The 20,735-nt window shown below is 44.6% G+C and overlaps 7 protein-coding genes across 9 annotated transcripts; 6 read left to right on the top strand and 1 right to left on the bottom strand.

The window, feature by feature from the left end:
- Nucleotides 1-796: 796 nt before the first annotated feature.
- On the top strand, nucleotides 797-2,636 carry TSTA_099850 (vitamin H transporter, putative; the record flags this gene model as incomplete). The annotated part of the gene is made up of 4 exons (XM_002485930.1): nucleotides 797-1,358; nucleotides 1,414-1,669; nucleotides 1,724-1,936; nucleotides 1,988-2,636. Exons 1-4 carry the CDS (start codon nucleotides 974-976, stop codon nucleotides 2,634-2,636), a joined length of 1,503 nt encoding a protein of 500 aa, XP_002485975.1. The 5' UTR covers nucleotides 797-973.
- A 2,572-nt stretch (nucleotides 2,637-5,208) lies between these two features.
- TSTA_099840 (uncharacterized protein) lies at nucleotides 5,209-6,796 on the top strand. Its single transcript, XM_002485929.1, has 4 exons — nucleotides 5,209-5,514; nucleotides 5,569-5,605; nucleotides 5,667-5,740; nucleotides 5,840-6,796. The coding sequence occupies exons 1-4, from the start codon at nucleotides 5,353-5,355 to the stop codon at nucleotides 6,650-6,652; spliced, it is 1,086 nt and encodes a 361-aa protein (XP_002485974.1). The 5' UTR covers nucleotides 5,209-5,352; the 3' UTR covers nucleotides 6,653-6,796.
- A 1,091-nt stretch (nucleotides 6,797-7,887) lies between these two features.
- Nucleotides 7,888-9,887, top strand: TSTA_099830 (succinate-semialdehyde dehydrogenase, putative). 3 transcript variants are annotated; one of them, XM_002485926.1, is made up of 4 exons: nucleotides 7,888-8,080; nucleotides 8,143-8,230; nucleotides 8,308-9,555; nucleotides 9,626-9,887. In XM_002485926.1, exons 1-4 carry the CDS (start codon nucleotides 8,051-8,053, stop codon nucleotides 9,757-9,759), a joined length of 1,500 nt encoding a protein of 499 aa, XP_002485971.1. In that variant the 5' UTR covers nucleotides 7,888-8,050; the 3' UTR covers nucleotides 9,760-9,887. The 3 variants fall into 3 exon arrangements, with proteins under 3 accessions (XP_002485971.1, XP_002485972.1, XP_002485973.1); XM_002485927.1 differs by having other exon boundaries at nucleotides 9,613-9,887; XM_002485928.1 differs by lacking the exon at nucleotides 7,888-8,080 and having other exon boundaries at nucleotides 8,109-8,230.
- Nucleotides 9,888-11,063: 1,176 nt separating this feature from the next.
- TSTA_099820 (brain chitinase and chia, putative) lies at nucleotides 11,064-12,487 on the top strand (the record flags this gene model as incomplete). The annotated part of the gene is made up of 5 exons (XM_002485925.1): nucleotides 11,064-11,098; nucleotides 11,155-11,229; nucleotides 11,293-11,804; nucleotides 11,876-12,284; nucleotides 12,355-12,487. The coding sequence occupies 5 exons, from the start codon at nucleotides 11,064-11,066 to the stop codon at nucleotides 12,485-12,487; spliced, it is 1,164 nt and encodes a 387-aa protein (XP_002485970.1).
- A 401-nt stretch (nucleotides 12,488-12,888) lies between these two features.
- Nucleotides 12,889-15,872, top strand: TSTA_099810 (extracellular developmental signal biosynthesis protein FluG). Its single transcript, XM_002485924.1, has 2 exons — nucleotides 12,889-14,217; nucleotides 14,296-15,872. Exons 1-2 carry the CDS (start codon nucleotides 13,096-13,098, stop codon nucleotides 15,751-15,753), a joined length of 2,580 nt encoding a protein of 859 aa, XP_002485969.1. The 5' UTR covers nucleotides 12,889-13,095; the 3' UTR covers nucleotides 15,754-15,872.
- An 8-nt stretch (nucleotides 15,873-15,880) lies between these two features.
- On the bottom strand, nucleotides 15,881-17,455 carry TSTA_099800 (phosphatidylinositol:UDP-GlcNAc transferase PIG-C). The gene is made up of 2 exons (XM_002485923.1): nucleotides 17,085-17,455; nucleotides 15,881-17,033 (listed from the first exon to the last, which is right to left on the bottom strand). The coding sequence occupies exons 1-2, from the start codon at nucleotides 17,440-17,442 to the stop codon at nucleotides 15,892-15,894; spliced, it is 1,500 nt and encodes a 499-aa protein (XP_002485968.1). The 5' UTR covers nucleotides 17,443-17,455; the 3' UTR covers nucleotides 15,881-15,891.
- Nucleotides 17,456-18,500: 1,045 nt separating this feature from the next.
- On the top strand, nucleotides 18,501-20,631 carry TSTA_099790 (uncharacterized protein; the record flags this gene model as incomplete). The annotated part of the gene is made up of 3 exons (XM_002485922.1): nucleotides 18,501-18,872; nucleotides 18,917-19,111; nucleotides 19,180-20,631. 3 exons carry the CDS (start codon nucleotides 18,501-18,503, stop codon nucleotides 19,504-19,506), a joined length of 894 nt encoding a protein of 297 aa, XP_002485967.1. The 3' UTR covers nucleotides 19,507-20,631.
- Nucleotides 20,632-20,735: the final 104 nt, after the last annotated feature.

The raw sequence follows: 20,735 nt of genomic DNA, 5'->3' as shown, positions 1-20,735 counted from the left end.
CAAAAGAGGACAAGAAAAAAGCAATTTGGAACATGTTTATATCAAAAGATTCTAACTTGTTGATAGACTGCAACCAAGTACAAAAATGTACATACATACGGCTCCACTATCCATGTATTATGGCACTCTAAGCTAGTAACACGCTAGTAAAGCACTAGTAATTAGCTGCGGCTCGAAGTCGGAATTCGCGGTCTAGAAGGTTACGGCTATTCCCGTCTCCACCTTCTTCCTGAAAAGGCAAGGAAAACTTAAAATGCTAAAAGCTTAGCGTCAATTTAGACTTTCTTCTAAGCAATACTATCGTCCCTTCGTCTCTACGTATTCCGTATGGGCTACTAGGATAAGCGAATAACAATTTCTTTTTTCGGAAAGATTATTTTGGGAAATGTTGCAACGTTGGAGGTGGCCAGAACTCGGTAGATTGACTACTCAAGCAATAAGATTCGGTTGATAAGATTAATTGACACGTCCCATGTATTAATTGTGCATGGCGTGACATGCATTTATCATTCTTACTCCGAGACTATGGGGTACTAACCATGCTATCCACGCGTCCCTCGATTCTAAATAGAAAATAAAAGTCTGATGGTGTATGCATGCATTTGCCATTTTGTCAAATACAATAGTGGCTGGTCCACAAAGTTTCTCCAATTAGTTTTCCTCTGCATATTACCATATTCTGCATGTTTACCGGAGAATTTCCACTTATGTTTAGCATTTTGATTGATACTATTTGATAAGTGATAAGCTACTCTTTTTCTCCCACGTTGCTGTGGTCCATCCACTTATTGCCTGCTGCAAGGGCCCACACGCACTCAGCAAGGGGAGAATAACTACTTTATTTGATATCGATACCTTGCTGCTCCTCGTATTTTCTTTTTCTTTCCCATTCGGATCGGCACTTGCATACATCTTATCGTGGTCTTGCATTGCATCGGGACTTCATTTTCTATATGCTTTGTGTCTTCTCAAAATGTCCGACTCAGTCACTTCGGTCGAAAAGACTAAAGGCATAGAGCCTGCAGTGCTCGAATCGCCACGCAGCATCGAATCACCAAAAGGTCTCGAAAATGACAAGACTCCCATTGACAGTGCACTGGAGAAGAAGTTGCTGCGAAAATTGGATTTCCGCGTGATTCCTATTCTCTGGTTTCTGTTCCTAGTCTCGTTCTTCGACCGATCGAATATTGGAAATGCGAAGATTGCGGGTATGACCCAGTCGCTACACATGAAAGGGAATGACTATAACGTGGCCGTCACTGTGTTCACTGTCGCATATGTCGTTTTTGGAGTTCCGGCAAATCTGCTGGTGAAGAAATTCGGACCTCGGATTTTGGCAATTTTTATGTTCTGTTGGGGTGAGTTCTGTCTTCAATTTGCAATATGTTGAGATGGAGTTAATTGTAGCAAAAGGTCTTCTTGTCCTCGGACAGGGTCTTACCAAAACCACTTCGGGATTGATCGCCTGCCGATTCCTTATGGGCATGTTCGAAGCTGGATTCGTCCCGGGTTGCGCCTACTTGATCGGCTGCTACTACAAGCGCAACGAGTTTTTGCGCCGATATGCTGTGTTCTTTAGTGCTAACATGGCGGCCGGTGCTTTCAACGGTCTATTTTCAACTTTGTTGCAGAAGTTGAACGGCAGAGGAGGTCTTAGGGCGTGGCAATGGTAAGTGGAAGACTTGCTTTTGGGAATGGAGTCCCATACTGATGCAACTCGCAGGATCTTCGTTATGGAAGCCATCATCACTATGTGTGTCAGTCTTATCGCATTTTTTCTTATCGTACCGTTCCCCGAAGACGCCAAATTCTTGACTCCCGACGAGAAGGCTCTTCTCCTGAGACGTGTCGAGGAAGATGGAGGAAATGTTCGCCACGATAAGATCGATTTGAAGCGTGTACTGGCAATGGCCACTGACTGGAAGATCTGGATTTGGTTTGTTTGTTTCGATACCTGGAACAACAATGTGAGCTAACTGATAACCAGTGTTCTCGGTTACATGGCCGCTGAGGAAACAGCTAGCTCTTTGGTAGCTTTCCAGCCCACCATCTTGAAGGACCTCGGCTGGACAGCTACCTCTGCTCAATGGCACACCATCCCTGTATACGCCACAGCTTTCGTCATCACATTGAGCAGTGCATGGCTGAGCGACTACCTCAACCACCGCTATCTATTCACAGTATTTGGCTCCATACTCATCATTATCGGCTGGGCAATTGAGCTAGCCCACAAGAGCTCCCCCGGCGTTCTCTACATGGGCATGTTCTTCGTCTCGTGTGGTGCTTTCATCAACATGTCGACCCTGGTCGTATGGCTTTGCACCAATGTTGGCAAGGGTGTTAAGCGTACCGTTGCCATGGGTATTCTTACCGGATTCGGCAACTGTGGCGCATTTGTTTCTGGTAACGTTTTTATCACTGAACAAAGTCCCAAGTACCCTGTTGGCTTTGGCGTTGGATTGGCTTTTGGCGTCGTCGGCCTTATTGCGACTACGATCTATGTTGGATTCTTGATGAAGGAGAATCGTGATCGTGATAGGTTGCAAGGCTCGAGTGAGAGGGTTTATAACAGGGATGAGTTGGAACAGATGCAGGATCTTGGAGAATCCCATCCTGATTTCCGATTCCAGCTGTAAGATTTCTGTTATCATGTCGCCTCGGCTATGTACTTGTATATTTTTTTGTTGTTTAGTAATCAGCAATGAGTACCAATATATATAAAGCTCATATGCATGTGTATATTGTCACGGTAAGAAACATAGTCTACTAGACGTTTACGGCACACTAGATTTACGTAGACTTACGTACTGAGTACTTTCAGGAAGAGCAGACATCGAGAGACTAGAGATACCTAGATGAATGGCAAGATACAACCTTCCACGGTTCGTCAAAAATCATCTATTCAACCGATACATCTTCCGGATACACTCAACGCTCATACGATACCCTTCCGAATTCTGACACTGAAACTTGGAAGTGGTTATCCATCTTTCTTTCTTAATTCCATGAACCCTAATCCATACATACTCGAAACGCATACGCTACCCACCTCCCTCGTTCTGGCCTTCTACATCCTTCTCGTTCCTTTCTTCTTTAGTATTAGTCAGCTAGGCCACATGCTACATGCTATGTATTAAGCGAAATTGTCTAGAATTGCTCCTATCCAATCGGAAAATACACCAGATATGTGGGAATAAACGGTGAATCATGAATGAAACCTCAGTGAGGCCTTGATGGAGAAGTTGTATCAAGGCCGGCTAGAGTTCCATATTGGCGTTTCATACAATTCTCTATTATGGATCATGTCGGCTGTGGCCGGCGAGGGTGTTGCCTCTTCCAGTGATTCGATGTCTAGGCTATGTTAGCATCACATTAATATGCGAGGCTCTATTTTACACTGAACCAATAAAAGCCCTAATACGAGGGGTTTATTTAAGCCATAAAATCACAGGTACGGAACGAGTCAACGATACCCGTAATCCTGTCTTAAGAGTTAGGCTCATCAATATGATAATACTAGGTAGGTTCTTACGGAGTACTTATAGTTCACATTAATGTTGCTAGCTAGCTACAATATGTACATTCTTATCGTTTCTACCTCCGTAATTAATCCTTCGCAAGTTCGCAGCCCGGCGCGAAATCAATTAGAGGACAATTGCTTCGTTAATACGAAATAACCCTCTGTGGCACTCAATGAAATGCCATAATGTCAGCCCCTCTAATTAAGGCAGCGCCACGGCGCAAACAAGCTGTATGGTCCGTACTTATGTATTGTGCTGGACCGTAACCGTGCCTAGGTGCGGAAATTTCGGATGATGTACGAGTAGTAGTGGAGGTGCTTCATAACTGCACCGCCGGAATTCCTCAATTTAGCGATTCTAGGACCCTTGATCGTCCCTTACTGGCTGGGCAGCCGTAAGCTTGAAACTAGACTCGAGCTAGGGATTCGGAACATGCTATTCCTCCAGACTTCTTCGACTTAGCTTTGCTTTAGCATCTCCAAATTTGGAAAGGTATTAATACCAGGTTCCACCTCGGGAGAATCCTTCCAAAGTTTATCAGACGGTATGTTACAACTTACGAGATGAGTGTACGGATACGGATACGTGAGTTAATAGCCTATTAGGAAGTACGTACGTAGGAGGAACTCGGTACACGCAGTACTAACTTCCTGCGTCAAACTGCTTCGGCCTTACGATGTCTCATTCTTTCGCACCGAACATCGCACGTTTGAGTGCTCCGTACACCGTAGGATACGTCCCGTTACGTCCATTGTTTCAAGCCCCATAATTTCTTCTCTGATTCAGATGAGATGGCTAGTGATGCCGCGAGATCTCGATTATGTTGATGACTTGCTTCAACATGTACGAGATGTCAATGTCGATCCGATGCCCCAAATTTCAGCACACTGTTTGTGCGAGTGCAGATCGATCTTGTTAAGCGATACTAGGTACTAGTCAGGGTAGACAAGATCGGGAGTTGACAGGTCTGGTATTTTCCAGAAAAGGAAATATGAGAGGGAAAAATTGTATATCCTGTATTCTTCATAGCCTAGCAAGCCCATCGACGCCACGTTAGAGGATGGCAGGAACCAGAACCCAGACAGATCCTTCAGTTGCAACTTGCTACTGTACTCCGTATGTAGTATTCAGTATTATGTCTATGATCTTATTGCACGTTAGGGTCGCAGTGAACCCCTAATAGAACCATTTATTAACCGTGTTTGAATCACGCAATCTGCTATGCAGCTAGTAATTAACTAGTATATCACACTGGACACGTCAATTTTTTCTGTTAAATTATGCTCCAGGTCCTCTAGTATTCAAGATTTAGCACTGCAAATGCTTTGATAAACTGTTGGTGAAGCAGTAAGGTTCTTCTCGAGAATGATCAAGTAATACGCGGGAGTTGGTATACGGCAGTTGTGTTCGGTTTCATGTAGAAAAAGGGTGACACATGCAACGAGATTTCTTCACGCACTCGGAATTTTAGGAAAATATGTACTGTAAACTAACCTATCTAGGGTGACTGATTCTATTGGGCACTGATCCGCCAGGATTACAACCTTGGAGACAACCCTCTTTTTCTTTTTCCTCCCCCCCCCCCTGCAAGGGTATTTTTCATGTAATACCTGCCCTCCGTTGGTGGAGCAGCAAATAAGGCATAACGTAGGTTATTAACTATCAGATGGTTCTCATCCAAGTACTTGTGCGTACCTGTATATAGCCAAAAGTATACCTGTTAAAGTTTATATACTTGATATAAGCTTCGCCTTGACCTCTCCTTTATCTTCTTAACCGAAAGCCCTAATATCCATTCGTGGTCTGGTGTCAACCTTGGAATGCTGGGAGCATGGTGAACAACGCAAATGTCCCTGACAAGGGACCAGCTTTTATGGCCGTGACTGGTGTTCTGGCTGGTATAGCGTTTCTCCTTGTTGTCTACAGGCTCATACATGGCTGGACTTTCAGAAAGGCCATTTACACGGATGATATACTTATTGCTTGTTCTATGGTATGTGTTTCTACGCTTATTACTCGATGCTTGACTGACAAATCGGTCCTTCAGTGTGTGCAAATCATTACAACAGTAACTGGGGATCTAGGTAAGACTTGAAATTCCGCGCTTCATTCTTCTCGCAAAAAGCCAGGCTCATATGACAATAGCGAATCATTATGGTTTTGGGCGGCATAAAGCAGATATTGCGAGAACTGGAGGACACCTAGTGGTGGCTTTGAAGGTTTTCCTTCCTTTTCCCTCCCCCATTTTCTCTCCTTCTATTCTTGAGAATGAAGTCGATTTAAGAGCTCAAGCTAATATACAAATCTGCTCACAACAGTACTTTTGGCTGTTCCAGGTCTTCTATAAGCTAGTGCTATGCTTGACCAAACTGTCTTTCCTTACATTCTATCTCCGTATCTTTCCCAGCAAGAGATTCCACCAAATCTGCTACGCGACCATAGCTGTCATTATCTGCGGCGTTTTCGGGTTCGTCCTCGCCACCATCTTTCAGTGCATCCCAGTCGCAGGCTCTTGGGAGAAGAATCTACCAGCAAAATGCATCAACAACGCTTGGTTCCGATGGTGGTGGGCAGGCTACAACACCGCAACCGACATTTGGATATGCCTGCTACCAATGCCCCTTCTTGCGCGTCTACAGCTAGACACTGTCCGCAAGGTCGGTGTCATGCTCATGTTCGCTATTGGTCTTTTCGTCTGCGTAACGAGTATCGTCCGTATCACAGCCCTTGTACAAAGTGTGTCCACAACCGATCCAACCTGGGGTTCATGGGATGCTTTACTCTGGAGTGCTATTGAAGCTAACACGGGTATTATCTGCGCTTGTCTGCCATTCTTGAAACATCCTATCAAACAGATGTTCCCCAGGCTCTTCTCTTCTTTCGACAGCAAGATCACCCACAGTCGACCAACGTACAAACTCAGCGCTCTCTCAAATAGGGGACACCGGAGTCATCATAACGGGGAGTGGCAGAACTTGGAATCGTCGAAGGTCGGTACAGGAAGTGTTGGTAGAGGAAGCGTTGGTGCGGGAAGTGAGGACGCCATTGTACCTGGTCATATCATGATGAAGACCGATATATCGCTCCAGACGGAGCGTATAGAAGAGTCCCATTACCCCGAGAGGCGGTGATATCGGGATAAAAAATTACTTTCAGTGATGTTACGATTAGCGCTGCCTTGCCCTTTTTTTTCCATTTGTAATTATAGCAGATTAGTGCTCGAGCTAGACCTGGCAAGTCGACATTAGTGGATATATATATATATATATTGACATAGCAATATATCATGGTTGTAACTCGGTCAAAAGTGGGAACACTGTTACTAAGTTCATTCAATGTTGTTGTGAACGCCGGGAATTCGTGGAATCGAGAATACCCAGCTCGAGCAATGGTAATGGCACTTGCCACCAAGTACTGTCGGGACTGCAAGGTCTAAAAGCCTACGCGTCCCGACGCTCAAAAGCTGCAGTGCGTGAACTTGAGAAATCCGTATTCGTTTCCCTCTAGTTTCACTATGTGGATGTGAATGTTGATGGACCAGATAGGTAAGACACGCCATCTCTCATCACAACACACCCGGTTCAAGGAACCATGTAAAGGCGTAAAATTAATTAGTAACAATTTTATTATGAATATTCATAATATGTAGATGAAATAATAAGAGTAGCACAGTTTCTTTTCACATGCCTACCCGCCTGCAAGTAATTAATTGGTCGAGTGAGCTAGCAAACCCTAATTTGTGCTCTGTAACATGGTAACCGAAACGACTTCTTAGGAACGAAAATGCAGACATTTTGACATAAAAGTAGTTTCTGATTCTCTATGAATCTACATGTGAGAGAATTGAGTACTTTGATCGCCAACGCGTGTATTATGTACTTCCGGTTTTATTATTAACAATAACTCCGATGAGTGGAGTGGGATGTTCGAATGTCGGACAAGTCATACCGACTAACCAATACTATATTACCAGGAAGCACGGCGAGGTTCTAGATAAATGGATCTTCATTGAGAGGGATTCAACGACTCTGTTGACGCCAATATAGGCGATCTACCTGAAAGACAATGAATGAAATGACCCACGATACCCATGTCGCTCAATGAGGGGTCGACGGTTGCCTTGGAGCAATACCATAGAAACGCACATCAGGATGGTTGTAAGACAGAATTTGGTCACACGCACAGAGATTCAAATGCAATAATGAGTCACGAACATGAGTTTTGCAATGGCTAACAAACAAGTAAATGCAGTTTCGGTGATATCGATTGGTTTTTACCGATTCTCCGGAGGAACTCTTGGTTCCACGTAAAGAAAGGGAAGATCCCAAAGCTGCTCATCCCTGCTGGAGACACGTGAATTGTGTTCACTTACCTGAGTTTAATAAGCTGTCTTTCTTCCAGTGTCTTTCTCCTAGCTTGCCAATTCGCCTCATTCTTCTATCACGAGTCTGCCGAGGTGCAAAAACAGAGTACCTCCAAAACAAATTCTTGAAAGCGTATAAACTTACCTAGGTCGCTACAGATTCACGATGGCAAAGGAGTATAAAGTCCCGTTCGTGGTATGTATCGATGATGTTATGAATTACTATGACGAGCCAAATAATTCTAATTAACTCATCAGCTGGAGAAACCTGAGCTCCTCAAATTTGACGCCTTCGTTAATAATGAATGGGTTCAATCAAAGACTGGCGCTAGATTCGAAGTCATAGGTAAAAATGAACTTTCTTACATGCATCCTCTCCATATAGCCTATCTTGTGATTTGCTTGCTAATACGATATAAGCAGACCCTGGAACAGATACTGCATGGGCCAGCTGCCCCATATTCACAGCGGAAGATGTCCCTCAAGTTGTCGAAACAGCACAAGCAGCATTTCAGAAATTCGCGAGAACCTCTCCGCGACAGCGAGCGGAGTGGCTCACAAAATGGGACGGTCTTATCAAAGAACACAAGATGGATATTGCAAAAATATTAACTCACGAAGCGGGTAAGCCAATCGGAGAAGCTGCAAGGGAAGTAGACTTTTCCACGGCGTCTCTATTGTGGTTCGCAGGAGAGGCAGAACGTATCGAAGGTACGGTTGCGACTACTTCATTCCCTCCTGGTCGAAGAGCATTCACCATCAAGCAACCCATTGGTGTCACGGTTGGCTTAATACCATGGAATTTTCCAATTGGAATGTTTTTACGCAAGATTAGCCCTGCGCTCGCTGCTGGATGTCCGATGATCGTAAAGCCCAGCCCAGAAACACCTCTCAGTACATTGGCTCTAGCCTACTTAGCTGCAAAGGCTGGCTTCCCACCCGGTGTCATTACTGTGTTAACAACGGACCTCGACAATACCCCGAGTTTAAGTGAGGCACTTTGCAGGCATCCACTCGTCAGGAAGGTTACTTTCACTGGGTCAACGCGTGTGGGCAAAATAATTGCTGCTCACTGTGCTCAAGGTGTCAAGAAAGTCACACTCGAGCTCGGTGGGAACTCTCCATATATCGTATTTGATGACGCGAACCTCAGTCAAGCTGCCACATCTTTGATGATGGTGAAATGGATAAATGCAGGCCAAGCCTGTATCTCTGCAAATCGAATTTACGTGCAATCCGGAGTATATGAAAAGTTCGCAGAGATCATAAAGGAACAGACTGGCAAGATTGTTGTTGGACACGGCTCTGTTCCTAATACTACCATGGGTCCATTAACCAGCCCTCGTGGACTGGTTAAAGTCATCAATCAGATCGATGATGCCACAAAACTTGGTGCCAAAGTCATTCTAGGCGGTCATCGTGTGCTAGGCAATCCAGGATACTTTATAGAACCAACAATTCTCAAGGATATGACAACTGAAATGTTGATCTCTCGAGAAGAGAGCTTTGCACCCGTGCTCGCGTTGTACAAATTCGAGACGGAAGAAGAGGTCACCGAGTTAGCCAACGATACCAGTATGGGATTGGCAAGCTATGTATTCACCAAGAATGTCGACCGCATTTGGCGCATGTTCGAGAACTTGGAGGCCGGAATGGTGGGACTCAATTCTGGTTAGTAGTCCTGATTTTCTACCGATGACCTGTTTTCTAAAAAAGACTAATCAATAGTGTGACGATCTAGCTCAAACTTCTACATTGGAGACGCCATTTGGAGGCACCAAGGAATCCGGCTATGGCAAAGAGCAAGGGAAGCATGCCATGGAGGAGTATTTGATCACTAAGACTGGTGTACTAGCACTTGAAGGCCATGTTTAGGTAGACAGGAGATGACAGGATGAGATTGGCTTATACATTTACTTACTGAACCAACTGTTATGTGCAGCGTACGCTCCATGGTGATTGTTTATTTAGGCAAGGTCGAATAAAATTTGATAACTAGTCCTATTTGCATAAACATTAAACTGAATTTTAGAGGCTGGAGATCTTACAAAAACGGCCCAGCACATGACCTTTGTCCTAGGCGAACCTTAAACTAATGGTATATGAAGATGGCTTCGTGAATATGTACGTACTATTGTATCGTGGAATGTAGGGTCATGTTTATTCCTCTAATCGTTTGTCCCTTGACAATCTGGGGAATGTTGGCTTATTCCACCAATGTGACAATCCCCGAATACACGGCCAGTTCAATGACCTTTTCGTGTTTTCAAGCGCATATGTTCCTACTTATATCGAGGACACAGGTAGACTGGCCCATTCTTGGTTAAATGGGGCAACCCTAAGATCTGTGACAGCATTATGCACTCATTAAGAGGCAAGCAGTCATGACGCAGTGAGAGTTGGAGCCGAAACCCTAATTACAATATCACATTCCTGACGGAGAATGGATTGCTGAATCACGTAAATTGTAGAGTCGAAGGACACGAACTAAGTAAGAAATATCTGGATGTCCTTTACATGCTACGATATGACCCTGTTGTTTACATAAGTTGATCTTGTGCCAACATTCCTGCAACTCACGGCAGACATACACGTGGACTTCACTAATAGAAGCTCTTTTCCCCATTCCCATCATATATGTTTTTTTGCTCTCTCTCTTCGAGTTTCGGTGATGCTTACACAAACCAATTAGGAAACGGGAGGAGATTCTGAATACACGTTAGTGTATCATGAAACGACTTGACGTGAATCTGAGATGCAAATCAGTTTTTATCCATGAGTACAGAGCCACCATAGCCTCTTTCAAATTTATTGCAATATCGGATTATCACTTGCTTTCTATCTCACTTAAATCGATTAGGTGATCTTCACATATCTCCTGAAGGATCCAGAATCCCGAGTCTAGTAAGACGCTGGCGTACACTAGACATCATGTTATATACTGGTTTGTTCAATTTCTTGAGGACTCAGAAAGTACAGGGCGCTCTCGCTTTGATATGTCTCATCACATTTCCAATTGTTGTACCATTATCATCGATATTGTATCTTAATAATTACAGGCATCATCCAAGGAAAGATTTTCAATGCGGTGGTATGTAAACCTGCCCTTATGAAAATCTTCATTGTTATTCTCTGGCTAACTTTGTCTCTTTGCAGTAAATGCATTACCAGGCCAGGAAATGTGTCCACAAGGCATGTGCTGTTCTCGCTATGGGTACGATTTTGATCTGGCTTATGAAACAGTAGAACTTCTGTTGCTAATCATTTCAGATTTTGCGGTACAACAAAAGAATACTGCGGTCTTGGATGTCAAAATAACTGCATGAAAACATCAGAGACAAAAATGTATGGCTGATTCAACTTTATATCAAGCTATCAATATGACTGACAGTTACGTTCAATACCTAGTACTTCCCCATGTCCCGGTGCAATGACAAGATCTATTGCATATTACGAAAGCTGGGCAAGCCATCGCATCTGTAACAAATATATGCCATCGGACATCGATCCAACACACTATACACATATCAACTTTGCCTTTGCCCTTATTGACGACAATGGGGAAGTCATGCTATCTCTCTCCAACGACACCATGTTGTTCGATCAATTAAAAAATGTTCGCAACAAAAGCCTTGATAATGATTTAGAGTTATGGATCGCAGTGGGCGGATATGCCGTGGGATCAGCACCGTTTACTAAACTCGCTGCTACACAGCAGGGTCGCAGTGTATTCATCGATTCGGTATGCACTTTTATGGATAAATATGGTTTCACAGGTATGGATCTCGACTGGGAGTATCCGGCCGCGGGGGACACTGGTGGAACGACAGCAGATACTGCCAACATGGTATTACTGGTGAAGGAATATCGCGACAGGTGTAAGAATATGGGTCTGAGCGTGACAATCCCTGGAGGGACCTGTATGTGCTTCTGGATCCGAACATCAAAGGACATTTCTTCACTGCGGACATATTAATCTAATAATATACAGTTTATATGAAAGGATTTGACCTCAAAGGACTGCAGCCCTACGTTGACTGGCTGAACGTCATGGCCTACGATCTCCATGGAAGCTGGGAAAACCCTACCATCGCGGCACCGCATACCAATCTCTCAGATATTCAACAGTCATTACAACTTGTCTGGAATGCAGGAGTAAATCCAGGAAAAGTTATATTGGGCCTTGCAGATTACGGACAGACATATACGCTGTCTAGTGGCTCATGCACGAAACCTGGCTGCGCTGCTACCGGTCCTGGACTAGCAGGGCCATGTTCCAACGAAGCAGGAAGTTTGCACAATGCTGAAATTGACGCAATCTTGGAGCAACATACGGATATCAAACCCCAGATCGATAAGAAAGCGGCCATCAAATACTTTTCCTGGGATAAGACACAATGGTACGCTAGTTATATCAGCCACATACCTAGGTACTCAAATGACTCTGACACTAACCTATGCCTTGCTTAGGGTTTCGTACGATGACAAAGAGACCTGGCAGCTCAAAAAGCAATACGCTGCGGATAAATGCCTGGGTGGAACTCTGGAGTGGGCGGTAGATATGAACGCCATTCAATCAAAAGACAGGAAAGACGACCTGTGAAAGCAAAAACTACCTCTACCTTCAGTATTTGTGAACATTGTGAGCTATGCAATTGCATGCGGATCTAGTCAATGCTAGATACTGAGTCAGTCAATTTATAGACAATTTTGTCTTCTGTCGCAACGGCACTTCAATTCCACAACATCAGCTTATAATTAACAAAAGAAGCACTGTCTATGCCGCAAATCAGTAAATATAGGGGAAGTATACAACTCAGGAATTGTTTGAAACAGTGAACAATGAAACAATGTTTATCCCAAGATCGTTTGGTACCTGTACGGAGTACCTCGCTAGCCCATTTTGTGGGTAAGCTGCTGGCACCACTCGGTTTACCGTAGTGGGGCAGATCCAATAATTTCATCAACCATCGATCGGATGACGAACTCTATCGAAGCTTATCTGAACTCACAATAATAACAATCGCCGATGTCCTCCGTCAAGTCGTAATTGTATCTACGCTTCTAGACAGAAGATTTATTGCTTCATAGTCAGTACCGCTACGTATCTGGGAGTTCTCTTGTGTGAGCATTGGGTATATTACATCTGACGAGAAGCCATTCGGATTCAATACCAATTTGCTGATCCTTTGAGGATTAAACCTTCACAATATGAATAACGATTTGCAGGATCTGTGCTCACTGGTCCGGACTCATCCTATAATCGACAACCATGCGCACAATCTACTCACTGCTGAAAATGCACTCGACTACGAAAAGTATCCGCTTGAGTCAATCACCTCCGAAGCTTCAGGCGAAGCCCTCAAACAAGCACCCTATACTTTGTCACACCGACTTGCGGTCAAGCAGCTTGCAGAACTATTTAATTGTGATCCAAACTGGGAGGCAATAAAAGCTGCACGTAAGGAACGGGTTACTGCAAACTATCATGGATTAGTGCAAAAATGCCTTGATGGGACATTTTCGCTGTTGTTGGATGATCTGTTGACAGATTGCGACATTGAAGATTACAGGTGGCACAATCAGTTCGTCGGGTCGCCGTCTGGTCTGAGAAGAATTGTGCGCATTGAAGCTGTAGCATCGCAGATTTGCCGTGACTTTTGGGGCGAGGAAGCTGCGCCCGAACATCGCATGAGCAGACATATCAGGAGATTTACGGGGGAGTTCGAAATGCGAATTAAGGAACATTGCTTGGACCCAATGGTAGCTGGATTTAAATCTGTCATTTGCTATCGAACAGGGCTAAACGTCGAAGCTGGTATAAACGATGACGATACATGGGATAGCTGTCAAGAGGCGCTTCACCACATAGTTGAGAACGACCCCTCGTGTCGTATGGCCAAAAAGCCGCTAAATGATCTCTTGGTGAATCTAACGCTACACGTTATTCGAGAAACAGCAAGCCAGAAAGGATCGAAGCCAAAGCCTATACAATTCCATACTGGCCTCGGAGACAATGACATTGATCTGGTACTTGCCAACCCGGCGTATCTTCAGCCACTCATTGAAAAATTTCATGATGTCGACTTCGTTCTTCTTCACTCATCATATCCCTACACTAGGGAAGCCGGCTATCTCGCTTCCGTTTATCCAAATGTTTATGTCGATCTTGGCGAGGTCTACTCCATGGTTAGCAAGGATGCCGAACTTTCTATTTTGCGACAAAGTATGGAATTGACGCCCACGAGCCGTCTATTGTGGAGTACAGATGGGCATTTCCACCCGGAGACTTACTGGTTGTCAAACAAACAATTCAGGGATACACTTGAAACGGTTAGTTTCCTTCACTTTTATTGAAACGAGGAATTTTTGCTTATTAAAGGCTCCTGTCCCGATTGTGGGCTTATTTAGGTCGTGGTTAATCATGTCAAACAAGGCATTTTAACTGTTTCAGAAGCCAAAGACGTTGTGGTGGACATACTCTTCAATACCTCGAATAAATTGTATAATCTTAACCTGTCTTCTCCAATAACATTATCCGATAAAAAGAGGAGCAATGTAGCTGACGCATCCTTCGCCGCTCAAGCAAAGAACTTGGATGACTTAGCTGCCCTCAATCCAAACATGATAGTCTGGATGCAATTGGTTGATTACACAGCTATCATACGCGTTCGTATGTTTCCCATCCGCGAATTCCAGAAAATCTTTAAAGGACAACGTCGGATTGGAATCACCATGGCAACCCTGCACATGTTACAAGACGACACGCTTGTGCCTGGTGGAACTGCCACCGGTCAATTCTATATGAGACCGGACATGTCTTCTTTGCGCAAAAATGCTGCCCTCAATTCCAACAGTGCTACTGTGATGACATTCTGGGAAGACGAGAACGGCGCACCATTGGAAGGTTGTCCTCGTATCACACTACAGCGGATTGTCACCGCGTTGAACCCAATTCAAGTGACGCTTGGGTTCGAAATTGAAGTTGTCATACTTCATCAAAGTACGGGGGGATGGAGCCCTCTTACAAAGAACCACTCCTGGTCAAATATGACGAGAGATATTCGTCTAAATGCTCTCGAATTACTGGAAACAGCTGTGACCACCCTGGCTAGCATAGGTATCCATATCGAGCAATTCCATGCCGAGTCTGCCCCTGGACAGTTCGAATTCGTCCTTCCCCCTGGTGCGCCTCTAGAGGCTATCGATACTCTTATCAAAGCCCGGCAGACAATCCAGAATGTTGCCGAAACAAACGGTCTTCGTGCTACATTTTATCCGCGTCCATACTCATTCGCCGCAGGTACTGCATCACATGCACATTTCTCAATATCTCCAACTATCGAAGAAGAGTCCTTCCTGGCCGGAATTCTCACCCATTTTTCCGCTATAACAGCTTTTTCGTTGGCCCAAGAAGGGAGTTATGAGCGTGTGGCCTCAGGTATATGGGCAGGTAGTGAGTGGGTGACATGGGGTACACAAAACCGAGAAGCGCCAATCCGCAAGATTAGTACGGGTCATTGGGAATTGAAGCAAATTGACGGGCTTGCAAATATGTATCTCGCCATGGCTGCGCTGCTTGCGGCAGGATATCTTGGAATAGCTCATTCTTTACCACTCACGCACAAGGACTGCCCAGTTGACGCGTCAACACTGTCCGCTGTTGAGAGACAACAGCTAGGTATTACGAAGCAAATTCCCAAAAATTTGGACGACAGCCTTACGGCACTTGAAAATAATGATGATATGTGTGCTATACTAGGTCCAGGGTTCGTTAAAAAGTACATCGCTGTGAAGCGAGCAGAAGCAAATAAGTTGGCCTCTATGGAAAGCGGTGAAAGGATCACATGGCTTATGGAACGCTATTGAACTCTCCCAATTTCAATAGACAAGTCTGTATCAGAATATTTGAGGCAACTGAGGATCATCAAGTGAACGTCACAGTCAAAGTTTATAATTAGTATTGCTAATAGCAAAAATTTCGACTACCGTGCAGTCTAGATGCAATCAATCCCAATTCCTCCTTATAATTGGCCGAGCAGGATCCCATGGCCCAATCACAACGTTCTTGTACTTCTGTAGGCTGATGAGCCACCAGCTACAAGAACCCATGGCCAATGCAGTGAGAATAGTACTCAGAATCGCACCAACAATTGCGGCAAACCAGCCACCGCGCATTGCGATGCCGACGCCTGCGCCGGCAGCAAGGACAAGAGCAAACGTTAATAGAACATGACCAGTCCATGAGACATGACGCAACTGTCTGCGGAAGACGGGGAATAAGCCAAACACTTCTATTGAGAATAGGGTGAGGCTAAACACATGTGTAGTCGAAGGAAGACGCGAGGCCAACACCGTTGATGCCATCAATGCGGCGTTGGTGGATAGGGATGCAGGGAACTTCGTAGCGTCAGCCTGGCCCTCGCTGCTGCCGTAGTCAAAAGAGAATATGTTGATAATCATGAGCCAGCAGCTCAGTGCCCAGATGGAATCGCTGGCGGTGGACTTTGTAAGTGATTTTAAGATAGGACTAAGCCCCAGCAAGGCGCAGTAAATAAGTAGGGCTGATTTTATCGTGGCAAGTCGTTGTCGATTTCGGGGAGATAACAATGGTTTGTTGCCTTCATACGAATAGAAAGACGGCTGTCCTAAAAGGAAAGAGGAGCCCGGCGTCACGGATTGGAGAGAAGCGACACTTATGCCAGTGCTCCTGCGTCGCAAATGAACTTCAGTATCGGAACGAGGAAGATCCAGGCCCAAACCATGCACATTGGCGGCATTGCCATTAACTTGGAGACCCGCTGCGGGTGTTTGGGAAGCTGTGGAGCTCGCACTCGAGCCATCATCAATGTCGCCAGCGTCTGCGAACTGCGCGGCTTTGATAGCTTCATTCTTCTCCTTCCACACCCAAGCATCCCAGAGTACCCATCCCAATAATGTACCTATACTTCCGCTGCCCACGACCGACACGGGACTAATTCTACTCTGAAAAATTCCAACGAAACAGCATACGAATATGACCACGGAGCAAACATGCTGAACAATGACTGTGGAATCGGCGACTAAAGGCCAGAAGTCATATGGTCGGAGGCGGGGGTTTCTTTGTAAATGATCAAGGAAAGTCTCAACGTCTGTATAGTTATCCGGGTCTGTCCGTAATCAGTATCATCCTGACGAATAATAAAGACTAAATATCTTACATGACTGGCGAACCCAGAGTAATTTCTTCCAAACACCTTTGCGTTTCTTTCGTCGCCCATCTCGGAACTTGCGAATATCATTCTTTCGAGGCTCGGTGCCAGGTACTGCAGGAGGAGGTCGGAGAGCAGCAACAGATGCAGGAGTCGCAAAAATTCCGTCAATTGGTCTCAAATGGGAGGAACCATCATGCCATAAGCGCGCTTGGGAGTGAGCGTAAGCATGTTCTGGGGCGAGACGTGACGGATCGGGGGGTGCACGTTGAGGTAACGGCGGCTTAAGTCCTCCAGCCCTGTTTGGATGTGTTTCAACAGGGACGGGAGGAGGAACAGGAGGCAGAGACTGTGGTTGAGGCGCCATCAGGCCCCATGCGATTCTATGAGCCGACCATGACAGTCTGGCGTCAAGAGAGATGTGCTATGTGATGTTGATATCCTCCTTTATCCTCCCTACACAAAGAAAAGTGTGCCAAGAGAGCATCTGTGTCACGTGATGCCACTTAGTTAGTTACTGGTCCCCGGAGACTTAGATAGAGACCAATCAAGTTCATCGTCTTTCCACAATAATACACCCGTTCTAATCTGACTAAGTGTCACGTGATTTTTGCTTAGTGTCGGAACTAAATTACCACTTCACCAAAAAGAGGATCCCCTTAATGGGGCTTTTTGGTAATGGTTTGTATTCCAGCGCAGATGTTCCGTATCTGCTCTTACTGTGCTGAAATCACGTGATCTAATTTATGACAGAATACAAAAGTCAAACTACGGAACAGTTCGCAAATACCACAAAAATACCAGAATTCCTTGAAGGGCGTCCTTTTTGGTGAAACGGTATTACGCTTTAAGTTCCGACAACTATGTCGCAGGACGGGTTATCCCCTAGTCTGGGAGCTAGTGTAGCGCTAGTGTATGCTGAGGCTCCTTTAGTACATTTTAGGATAAATATCTAGCCTTCTATTGGTCAGAATGGCGGCAGGCCTAGAGTCAAAAAACCGGCAGAATATGTTGGGAATATCACCTCACATCACACAATCACCTTTGCCAGCTATTTACATCCATACTAGATCATCTAGTATGTGCGCAGCTTTTTGGTCTAGTTGGTCAAAAGCCCAACAGAATATCTCAGGCACGGAATCCCCTTTTAGAGTCAAATATATTTACTTTGAGGCCATATGAAGACGTTAAAAAGGCATGGAATCAGCACCTTTAAATACCGGTATGGAGATGCATCTAACTGGCTCTAATGCCCAGCTAAAACCAACGGGGAAAAGAGCTAAGGCTATGTCAATATTAGCACAGATTCCGGAGGCGCATGATGTCCAATTCGCGTAAAAATCGCCCTCCCCAGCTACGAATTCCTCCCTATATTAACGTGGCGGACCCATATCAACTATTTACTTTATTTTTTACTGAATCTTTATGGAAAGTTCTCGCCACCAATACAAATTTATATGCGTACGCGAAAGAATCAAAGAACTACAGTCCGCACCACCGATCTTGGTATCCACAACACCGGAAGAACTCAAGGTTTTCGTCGACGCTCAAATATATATGGGAATTACTAAGGAACCAGAGCTAAAAGATTACTGGGATGATGGTCTTGATAATAACACTGTTCATGCGAATCACCCATCATCTGCTTATATAACGCAGTATCGATATGAGCAATTGAAACGATATTTTCATATATTTCTACCTCCCGAGGTCCCTGGAGGCTTCACAACAACTCGCTACCCTCCAGAGCCTATCCTGGAGCAAGGATTACGAATGAGTGAAGAGCAATTGAGCGGTGTATGGTGGCATAAAGTTCATATCGTACTTTATATGCTGCGAAGAACCTCAAAAATCTCTATATTCCTTTAGCGGATATATCTATTGACGAGGCAATGGTCCGAAGCCATGGAAGATCTTCTCACACCTTTAAATTACCTAATAAACCGATCAGCCAAGGGTTTAAGCTATTCGTGCTCGCAGATCATGGTTATGTTTACTATTTTTATCCAACAAGCCGTACAAAGGGGGTCATTGAGGTGGGAAAGCTAACTGCGCTTACAAGAAAGGTTAAATGATATATGAGCTTATACAAACCATACCAAAGGACGAACGCAGTTACAATGTGTACCTCGACAACTATTTTACTACCGTTGATCTATTCAAAAAACTTCGCGATATACAAATTGGAGCTTATGGCACCACTCGGCATACTTCCGCCGGCAAGGATTTCCCGGATTTATTCAAGAAACTGAAGGATTTAAGCAACTACGTCCCACACCATAAAGTTTGTGCTATCCCTGTCCGAGGTGTCCTTTGCCTCACTACAATTCATACTGTTAACAAGACAGATGATTATGTTGAGCGTGAGCGCCGAAGACCTCAAAAGACTTCAACAAATGGGCTCTTAGTACATCGGGAATTTGGGGATTAAGCAGTCAAAAACATGCTAATTCCACGTTTTATTGACGATTACAATTATTATATGGGAGGGGTGGATATAGCCAATCAACAGCGAGCTGAGTATGAGACTCATACAAAGACCTTTCGCTCGTGGTGGCGTTTATGGAACTGGTGTTTAGATGTTGGTGTTATCAACGCCTGGAAACTGCATTCTTTATATTGTAAAGAGCTGGGAATAGCTTCATATTCTCAAGTGGAAGTCCGAAGACGGCTTTGCAAACAGCTGTTATCCTTCAGACCCCTAAGTACGGTGTATCAAATGAAGCCGATGAAGCGCAAGACGGAGGACCTACAACTGCTGTAACTACGATTGAATGGTTCCTGTGTGTACGGGAATCCCCAGGTGTTGAGTATCAACACCGGAATATTAGCTATTCCGGTTCCCTGGGGATTTCCCCTTTACCTGCATGTAATTATCCTTCTCCTCCCTTTTTGGGGAGCAGTCATAATATTCGCTGAGTCTGTAGGCAAAACTTCATCATCTAGAGATTCAATACAAGAATCGAGTCGAGCACTGACTGCTGATGGAGTCGGATCAGGAGTTTGAGATGGAAATGATGGGCCTATTCCTGGATCTTGGGCTGTTGGACTCCTAGATAGCCTAGATATCAAGTCTTCAGGAGGTCCATCGCTCCGATAGCCATCGTTTAGAGCGAGATAGTTCGGACGATTTCCACGAGTCTGCATCACCAGCGGAAAAGATCGAGATCTGTAGGCAAATCTATGGAAGGGGAAATAATAGAGGTATTTTCAACGAGAAGACTGTGAGATGCCAAGAGCCTGTCGATATGAAGCAGGATTGATCATATTGGTACTATGTAGCGCAAATACCAAGCATAAGAAAGGGAAGGGAAGAAGAGTAAGAGACGAAGCTATCTTCAGCTGTTTGATCTTATTTGTGTGTCACCTGATTGTTGCACGTGATATATTGCGAATATTATTCGCAATGTTTGTGAATTGCGAATGCGAATAACGAATATTGCTGATTACTGCGAATATTCGTATTCGCAACAGCCCTACTAGCACAAACTCAGTTAAGCTCAATACTCAAAGACGTCTTTATAGTGGGAAATCTTGATATTGACCTAATTCTGCGCACTCTATTCTATCTACATCTTGACGGGATTGTTGGACACTATTTATGCTTGAGAATCCCATCTAGAAGATATCCAGACAATCTCAAAGAGAAGATTCTCGATA

This window comes from Talaromyces stipitatus, genomic scaffold, assembly GCF_000003125.1.
Source record: "Talaromyces stipitatus ATCC 10500 scf_1105507295511 genomic scaffold, whole genome shotgun sequence".
Taxonomy (NCBI): domain Eukaryota; kingdom Fungi; phylum Ascomycota; class Eurotiomycetes; order Eurotiales; family Trichocomaceae; genus Talaromyces; species Talaromyces stipitatus.
This window is presented reverse-complemented; position numbering and strand designations above follow the sequence as displayed.

Coding starts and splice junctions, on each gene's coding strand:
- TSTA_099800 (XM_002485923.1), bottom strand. CDS start 17,442: ATGGCGCCTCAACCACAGTCTCTGCCTCCTGTTCCTCCTCCCGTCCCT. Junction 17,034..17,084: donor ACTCTGGGTTCGCCAGTCAT/GTAAGATATTTA, acceptor GATTACGGACAG/ACCCGGATAACTATACAGAC.
- TSTA_099830 (XM_002485926.1), top strand. CDS start 8,051: ATGGCAAAGGAGTATAAAGTCCCGTTCGTG. Junction 8,081..8,142: donor AGTATAAAGTCCCGTTCGTG/GTATGTATCGAT, acceptor TTAACTCATCAG/CTGGAGAAACCTGAGCTCCT. Junction 8,231..8,307: donor CGCTAGATTCGAAGTCATAG/GTAAAAATGAAC, acceptor CGATATAAGCAG/ACCCTGGAACAGATACTGCA.
- TSTA_099810 (XM_002485924.1), top strand. CDS start 13,096: ATGAATAACGATTTGCAGGATCTGTGCTCACTGGTCCGGACTCATCCT. Junction 14,218..14,295: donor TCAGGGATACACTTGAAACG/GTTAGTTTCCTT, acceptor GGGCTTATTTAG/GTCGTGGTTAATCATGTCAA.
- TSTA_099840 (XM_002485929.1), top strand. CDS start 5,353: ATGGTGAACAACGCAAATGTCCCTGACAAGGGACCAGCTTTTATGGCC. Junction 5,606..5,666: donor AACAGTAACTGGGGATCTAG/GTAAGACTTGAA, acceptor ATATGACAATAG/CGAATCATTATGGTTTTGGG. Junction 5,741..5,839: donor ACCTAGTGGTGGCTTTGAAG/GTTTTCCTTCCT, acceptor TGCTCACAACAG/TACTTTTGGCTGTTCCAGGT.